The sequence below is a fragment of the Lactuca serriola genome, chromosome 1 (genome assembly GCF_051521515.1).
Source record: "Lactuca serriola cultivar US96UC23 chromosome 1, Lser_US96UC23_V15, whole genome shotgun sequence".
NCBI lineage: Eukaryota > Viridiplantae > Streptophyta > Magnoliopsida > Asterales > Asteraceae > Lactuca > Lactuca serriola.
In genome coordinates this window covers 108,718,016-108,726,862 of record NC_136408.1, presented here as the reverse complement: position 1 = coordinate 108,726,862, position 8,847 = coordinate 108,718,016, and the positions used below count along the sequence as shown (strand labels likewise).

The 8,847-nt window shown below is 34.9% G+C and overlaps 1 protein-coding gene across 2 annotated transcripts; it reads left to right on the top strand.

The window, feature by feature from the left end:
* Positions 1 to 753: 753 nt before the first annotated feature.
* On the top strand, positions 754 to 8,250 carry LOC145097169 (RNA-binding (RRM/RBD/RNP motifs) family protein). 2 transcript variants are annotated; one of them, XM_079034691.1, is made up of 10 exons: positions 754 to 1,219; positions 1,428 to 1,487; positions 2,873 to 3,405; positions 3,530 to 3,619; positions 3,705 to 3,944; positions 4,561 to 4,782; positions 4,872 to 5,193; positions 5,797 to 6,143; positions 6,693 to 6,811; positions 7,761 to 8,250. In XM_079034691.1, the coding sequence occupies exons 1-10, from the start codon at positions 916 to 918 to the stop codon at positions 8,086 to 8,088; spliced, it is 2,565 nt and encodes an 854-aa protein (XP_078890817.1). In that variant the 5' UTR covers positions 754 to 915; the 3' UTR covers positions 8,089 to 8,250. The 2 variants fall into 2 exon arrangements, with proteins under 2 accessions (XP_078890817.1, XP_078890824.1); XM_079034698.1 differs by lacking the exon at positions 1,428 to 1,487 and having other exon boundaries at positions 756 to 1,219.
* Positions 8,251 to 8,847: the final 597 nt, after the last annotated feature.

Genomic DNA, 8,847 nt, shown 5'->3' with positions numbered 1-8,847 from the left:
TAAACTTTATAGAAAACGAACACGTATCCATAAGAATATATAAAAAGACAAAATATGACCCCTTAAAGAAAGAACACATAATTGTAACCAAATCCATAAACAGGGGACTAGTTGTGCCAAAACACCACCTATTTTACTATTCCTAAGTTAGGACATTTTTAATATATATATATATATATATATATATATATATATTAATATAATTACATTAAAGTAAAACCATAATGATACCATTTTATATAATATAAGATTACAATAAAATCTATAAAATAATATTTTTTACGATCCATAAAAGATAGAAAATACAATAATATATTTTTTTGTAAGGCAGCGAAAATAAAATAAGATTACAATACAATAATAAAATAAAATTAAATAAAAAGAAATAATTTACAATACGATTACAGGAAAATAATAAAACAAAATAAAAAAATAATTAGTTTACAAAAAAAACCTTTTGATTTTGATCTTTATTTTATCAAATATTTGTCTTTTGTGTACCAAAAAAAAACCCATTTAAACTTGTCGATCTTGAAACATTTTGAGTTGCTACTTCAAGTCAAAATCTCAATTTTATGATTTTTCTAACAAATTATGTCTTTTTTTTTTTTAAAAAAAATAAGCCTAAGAATTTTTCATGAAGTTCTAGGATTTTTTACAAAATTTCACATTATTAACTAACCTTTTCTTTGAACAATATTTCTAGAATGCGTGCCAAACCCCAAAGTAAGTTATCCTCGGGTCTCATTAATGGGTCAAATCAAACCGACGAATATCGTGCAAATTTCGTCCAAAGTATACTAGGGCTAAAGTTCTAGGGTTACAGAGAAGCTACGAACATATCTCTCTTTTCTCTCAAATTCATCAAATTCAAGACATCCTTTTTCCGATCCAGACAAATATCGAGGAGAGACGATGCCTCCGAAATCGGCGAGGAAGACCGTCGGGCCAGGGAGAAGAGGCGGAAAAACTAGAGGAACGCCGAAGGTGGCGGCGCAGCCTGATCCAGAGGTAGTAGTGGTGCCTGAAGAATCCAAAAAACCGGTTGAGGATGCGCCGATTGAGGTTAAGGAGGAGGAGCCAGTCGAGATTAAAGAAGAGGATGTGAAGGTTGGATCTAAAAAGGGGGAGACATCGAAGATAGAAAAGGCCAATGAAGAAAAATCCGGAAAGGTGGAGGGGAAATCAGTGGCTGATAATGGGATTGATGATTCAAAGAGTAAGTTACACATGACATTCTTGATTTATGTTTAATTTACTGTTTTTCTTATCTAATTGACTTTACCTGATTACATATCAAATTAGATCTGTTATAAGCGAAATTTCCAAACTTTGTCATGTGTTCTTGAAGGAAATTTTGTTTGATGGGCGATTTGTTGAGCCGAATTAGAGAAACCTAAAAAGCTAACGTATTTATGTTTTGTTAGCATATGCAAATACCCCCCTCGTCTACGAAAGAAGGATCAAATGGGTTATTTCAAAAACAGGTATAAAACGTTGTTGGACTTTCCCCAACAAGAATCATATGAAAATGTTTATACAAAAAGTAGATAGTTTGATATCAACACTTGATATGTATCATCTTTTCTTACCTTTGGAATGGATTAGCAGGTAGGAAAATAACTAACTGAAAACATTTATGCATAAAAGAGTGCCCTTTGTTAGTACATAAAAAGAATTTGTTTATGTCCTTTTGTTGCTATGCTTAACTTTGTAAAATAGAGATTCTTTTCTTAAAAAAAAGGGTGTTGTGTATGAATCTACAAGCCTACAATTGCTTATAATATGAGGCTGTTTGCAAGGGCACTTCAGATAGCTTCAAGCCTCACAATTTGCAATAATTTTGAGAAATATTTGATGGAAGACAATATGGGTAAAATGAAATTGGTCAGAATACAAATAAAGAGAAACCCAAAATCTTAAAGGAGTAAATTCTTGTGTTCATTACACATGTTGTCTAGATACTAACTTTAGAACACTTCAGATTGGTAGAAGTGGCTGTATCTGTATGACACATACTTGAATTCCTGAAAACAACGGGATGACATAGGATCCAATCACACCAATGACTTTCTTATCACTTTATCACAAATTCATACGCTAAAGGCTACATATGAAGATAATGAATGCCTCCTTATTCATTGAAGGGTTGAAAATGTTGTTAAGTAACTTGTTTAACTAGTTTAAAGGCTGGTGGCTTAGCCAAGTACCAATTCATTCTTGCCTTCCCAAGAATTGGAAAATGACTTGACCTCTCTTGAGATGCCAACATTGGCCATAAAATCCTCTCCAATATACTCTTTGGGTTCAGATTCTTCTGTTGTGTTCTGATGAAGAAAGTAACCTCAGTTATTTCTCGAGGTAATATGTGTTAACATGTGCACCCAACATGTAGCATTTTTACTCACATGTGGGACTCCAAAAGCTTGTAAGTTGACATGCATTTATGTCTATTTAACATTCATTATCTCCAAGGAGGTGCCTTTTTGAGTGTTGGTGTAGTTTGTTCTCAATACTACAAGTTTCCAACATTGGAAGAATCAAATCAATCTTGATTTTAATACCCTTATTAAGTAAGAAGGAAGCAATGGAGCTTTCCACCAAGTTGGAATAATACTTCAAAGCAGTGTATTCTTTCTTTTCACCTCTTTACATGGTAAAGCTGCACCTATAAGGATGGTTACAGTTTCTGAGGGAAACTTTATATGCTCATGTTGCTTATTACATTATTTTCAGCTAATAACATCATATCTGTTTAAGTTGGTAATAAAGATTAAAGGCACCTACCTATTGGAATCTCTCTGGATACCCAAGATTCCACTATAAGCCACATCACAAGCAACTATATTCTCATTGCCTTTATCCCTGACAGGAGACCAAAATGATGTTAAAGATTCTGTCCCTGAATTCGAAAAAGATGAACGATTGGATTTGGAGGATAATGATCCAGAAGAATCTGAACCTGAAGAGTATATTGGTGAGGATTATGATGAGAAAGAAGCTCAAGAACAAGTAGAGGAAGAAGAAGAAGCTGATGAAATGGAGGTTGGTGAGGAAGATCATGATCCTACAGAGGAGATGGAGGCTGAGGAGGAGGATGAGGTGGAGGAAGTGGAACCAGAGCAACCACATGCTGACGTGGCAGATGCAGATGCAGATGAACAGGAACATCATGATGTTTTCAAAGAAAGACGCAAGCGAAAGGAGTTTGAAATCTTTGTTGGTGGATTGGACAAAGATGCCACTGAAGAGGATCTTAGGAAAGTTTTTAGTGCAGTTGGTGAGGTTTCTGAAGTCAGACTTATGATGAATGCTCAAACAAAGAAGAACAAAGGATTTGCTTTCCTTCGTTTTGCAACTGTAGAACAGGCAAAACGAGCTTGTGTTGAGCTAAAAAGCCCTGTGGTATTTACTATTTAACATCTATTTCTGATTTCCCTCACTCACCTAGGAAAAAAAACTGATTTTGATAACTTTTTTTTTAAAGTTAAACCATGTCTTTTTACTGTTTTACCCCCCCGATTTCTAGGTTCATGGGAAACAATGTGGTGTTTCTCCAAGTCAAGACAGTGATACTTTGTTTTTGGGTAATGTATGCAAGACATGGACCAAGGAAGCTGTAAGTAAACTGTCTAAAACTATTTACAAAATTGATAGCTCTCTCTCTCTCTCTCTCTCTCTAATGATATTGAATGTGGTTACAGCTGAAAGAGAAGTTGAAAAAGTATGGAGTTGATACAGTGGAGGATTTGACTTTGGTTGAAGATAATAAGAATGATGGAAGTAATAGGGGATTTGCTTTTTTGGAGTTTTCTTCACGTTCAGATGCTATGGATGCTTTTAAACGTCTCCAAAAGAGAGATGTTACTTTTGGTGTTGATAGGCCTGCTAAGGTTTCTTTTGCAGATTCCTTCATTGACCCTGGTGATGAAATCATGGCCCAGGTAAAATTATGGGTTTTCTTTCTTTCATCTCATCATGAAACCCTGGATCTTTATATTCCTAAAATGAAAAATCTTTGTCAATAGATGGAACAATAGTTTAGTTTTCACCTTCTATTTGGATTACCCAAAGCCAGTAAAACAAAGATAATGCGTTAAATATGAAGGGTAAAATGGTCATTTTGTCAAGACACTGTGAATCTTTATATTCATAAAATGAAAAATCTGTCAATAGATGGAACAATAGTTTACTTTTCACCTTCTATTTGGAATACCTAAGCCAATAAAACAAAGTTAGTGCATTAAATATGAAGGGTAAAATGGTCAATTTGTCTCGTCAAGAAACCCTGAATCTTTATATTCATAAAATGAAAAGTCTTTGTTAATAGATGGAACAATAGTTTGTTTTTCACCTTGTCTTTGGATTATCCAAGCCAGCAAAACAAAGATAGTGCATTAAGTATGAAGGGTAAAATGGTCATTTTATCTCATAAAATGAAAAATCTTTCAATAGATGAAACAGTAGTTAATTTTTTCACCTTGTATCTGGATTACCCAAACCAGTAAACACAAAGATAGTGCATTATATATATGAAGGGTAAAATGGTCATTTTTGCAGGTGAAGACTGTTTTTATAGATGGGCTACCTGCTTCATGGGATGAGGGTAGAGTGCGGGACCTACTTAAGAAATATGGGGAAGTAGTGAAAATTGAGCTTGCACGTAATATGCCTTCTGCAAGAAGAAAAGATTATGGATTTATAACATTTGGAACACATGATTCAGCTTTAACATGTGCTAAAAGCATTAATAATGAGGAACTTGGAGACAATGAAAACAAGGTTAGTTTTGTAATTTACTTATATTGATAATATTCATCCCTCTTGTTTTCTGATTTGTAATTCTTGTATATATATAATGATAATATCAGGCTAAAGTGAGGGCAAGATTGTCAAGACCACTACAAAGAGGGAAAGGAAAGCATGGTTCCCGTGGTGGTGGTGGTGGTGGTGATTTCAGATCTGGTGGTGGTCGGTCTGCTTCTAGAGGTTTTAGGGGTCCGTGGGCCCGCCCTGTGCCACATAGTCTACCGCCACGTGGGATAAGAAGAGTTGGAGGGCGGCCACCGCCGGTGGTTGAGCGTGGTGTCAGGCGGCCGGTTCCGGTAAGAGACAGGCGGCCTGTTGCTGCCTTACCACCAAGGGGGCGGCCGGTGGCTCCTCCACCTAGGTCGTATGACAGGCGTCCACCTGGTATGCTTCATCTTTTTTCATAATCATGTAGCTGTTAAAGTTTATGAAAATGACCATTTTGCCCTCGCCTTGATTTTTGTTGTTCTTATTTTATTTGTTGTACCGGAGAAGTCGGCAGTTGGGTACTAGTACTACCAAGGAATGAGAAAAAAAAAGATTTCTTGATGGAGGGCAGAATAGTCATTTTAATAGTTTTTATTACTCTCATGCTGTCTTTGAGAGGGAACAAATCCAGCATGAAATCTGAAACTTTTTTGGACAAAAAGTCTAAAACCAAAGAAAATCACTAACCACAAAGAAGAAAAGATTCCTTTTTGGAGGGCAAAATGGTCATTTTAGCAAAGAAAATAGGAATCAGAGTGAAGAAAGATTCTTTTTTGGACTAAAACCAAAGAAAATCACTAACCACTAGGTGACAAGGACAAAAATGAGAAATATTCCTTGATGGAGGGCAAAATAGTCATTTTAACAAGATTTACACTCATAGGGACCAAAATCGAAAATTTACTTTTCCATTTTTGCACCTCACTAAATTATATATATATATATATATATATATATATATATATATATATATTTTTTTTTTTTTTTTTGTGAATACAGTTCCTTCACGGCCAAAGAGCAGCTTGAAGCGGGAGTTCAGCCGGAGGGAGGAGCTGCCGCCGCGGAGCAGGGTGGTGGCTGACTATGGTCCGCCGCCACCACCACCAAGGTCAACCTCAGAGAGATCCTCATCTTACAGAGACAGTTACCCTACACGTGGGCCCACCTATGCTGACCTCCCAAGAGGCTCATCTCACCCTTCATCAAGAAGAGCCCCCGCCTCTGCCGCCTACACAGATGGCGGCTATCCACCACGATATGAAAGACCGCCGCCACCGAGTTACCGTGAACGCCCCCCGCGTGATTACGATCCTGTCCCTGGCTCAAAACGCTCTTATGCTGCACTGGTTAGAACATTTTACTATACTACCCTTTTTGCTTTTTATTGTTATAGTGCCACGTCAGCGCCATGTCAACAACCCAAAAACCTTAAAATATAAATGTTACAAATATTTCTATTAGGGTTAATCTCATAAAAGACCTTATATTTTTCATTTTTTCCGAAAAAACCTTCATCTTTGTGTTTTTTTCCGAAAAAAACCCTCAACCTTCCAACTCTTTCCAAATAAATCGTCAATTTTTTTACTTTTTCCTGAAAAAACCTTGCATTTTACTTTTTTCTTTGAGAAAAATGACTTAAAGGGCCAGATCAGAAAAAATGAAAAAATGCAAGGTCTTTTTTATGAAAAAAATAAAGTTGAGGTTTAATCTGGAAAAAACACAAAATATAAGGTCTTTTATGAAACTTGTAAACATGAGGGTTTTTTTCGGATGAACAAGATCATACAGATGAAAAAGCTTGATTTTTTTTTTTCTCTCAATTAAAAAAAACTTTGATTTTATTTTTGAACTATTGCATTAATAAATAAAAACTAATATTTATAAAATTTTATTAGGATGATATTCCACCTCGCTATGCTGATTCTGATGTACGTGAAGTACGCCATACACGTGTTCGTATGGATTATGACATTGGAGGTGGATCTTCACAATATGGAGATGCATATGGTGAAAGGTATTTTTTTTTTAATATTTTTATTTTCATAAATGTTTTCAAATTTGATTTTCATACAAGTTAAATACAGGAAACAGCAGTTTACTTTAAGTTATTTGTTTCCTACACAACTTCCTACTTTCATTTCTTTATCTTACAGCATTGTACTTTGGGAAAAGTGGAGGGGTCAAAGTGACATTTTAAAAAGTATAGGGGTGAAAAGTGGAGGGGTCAAAATGACATTTTAAAAAGTATTTATGAAAGTGTTGTTTATGAAAGTTGGCATAAGAGGTGGAAAGTGTCATTTATGAAAGTTGGAGGGGTCAAAGTGTCATTTTAAAAAAGTATAGGGGTGAAAATTGGAGGGGTCAAAGTGACATTTTAAAAAGTATTTATGAAAGTGTCATTTATGAAAGTTAGGATAAGAGGTGGAAAGTGTCATTTATGATAGTTGGGAAAATTGGAGGGGTCAAAGTGTCATTTTAAAAAGTATAGGGGTGAAAAGTGGAGGGGTCAAAGTGACATTTTAAAAAATATAGTGTTGAAAAATGGAGGAGTCAAAATGACATTGTAAAAAGTATTTATGAAAGTTGGGATAAGAGGTGAAAAATGTCATTTATGAAAGTTGGAAAAAGTGGAGGGGTCAAAGTGACATTTTAAAAACTATTTATGAAACTAGGATAAGAGGTGGAAAGTGTCATTTATGAAGGTTGGGAAAAGTGGAGGGGTCAAAGTGACATTTTAAAAAGTAAAGGCATGAAAAATATCATCATACACAGTAATTTAAAAAAAAATATAGGGATGGAAAGTCATTTATAAAAGTTGAGAAAAGAGGAGGGGTCAAAGTGACATTTTAAAAAGTATATGAGTAAAAAAATATCATTTTACAAAGTATTTTAAAAAATATAAGGGTTGAAAGTGCAATTTATGACATTCTATGTTACTAATATTTTGAATAAATTATTGGCAGAATGGGAAGATCAAATGTAGGAGGAGGATATGGTAGTAGTAGCAGAAGCTCAATGTCTGGACATGATTCTCATGGTCTTTACAGCAGCAGCAGCCGCCAGGGCATGTCTTATGGTGGCGGCGGAGGGTCTTACAGTGGCGGCGGCGGCGGTGGTGGTGGTGATGGTGGAATGTACTCCTCATCTAGCTATGGCGGCGATTACATCCCTCGTGGCGGTGATGGAGGTGGTGGAAGCGGTTACTCATCATCGTTGTATTCCGGTAGAAGTATGGGTGGTGGTGGTGGTTACATGGGTGGTGGAGGCGGTGGGTCTGGGTCGTACTATTGAGGTGTTGATTCAGATTGTTAGGATAAAGTAAAGTACATGTTAGATGATTGGTGGTTTGTTTTAAGTGTTTTGAGTTAGTTTTTCATACTTTCATGGAGTTTTTTACAGTAAAAAAGTTGGATAATATGGTAATTAATTTATGAATGCAAGTTTCAAATTTCATCTTTGTTTTACACTAATAGTATTATGTGTTATCTCACCTTGTAATTCCAAGTCTTTCATCAAGTTTTAGTTTACATTTTTATGTCAAGAATCAAAACAATAGCAAACCCATTATTATTTTTCATTATTTGTTCCTATGTTTGTGAAGGTGGTTTTTACAAAATAATGAAAGGTTATGTGTGTGTGTGTGGATAATAATGTAAAGGTGGGAAAGGTTTAGACAATTTTATGATGAAAATTGAATCTTTTTGATGTGATCTAATCATATACTACCAAATATTTATTTATTTATTTATTTTTGTGTGTATGTAGAAGCTTTTTGATGAAATTCGCATCTTTTTGTATGTAAAGACTTTTGATGAAAACCATTTTATATCACACATCTTTTTGTATCTGAAAGTTTTTGAATGAAAACCATTTTGTATGCCATGTTTCGAAATGTGATACTATGGATTATGTAGAATAGAAATATGAAATTATATTTATGTATATACAAATAATTTTTTTGAAAGACACACATGTAACAATTGAAAATTCTCTGTCACCAATTGGCACTTAAGATTAACATCAACCGATCAACCGATGATAATGATAGAA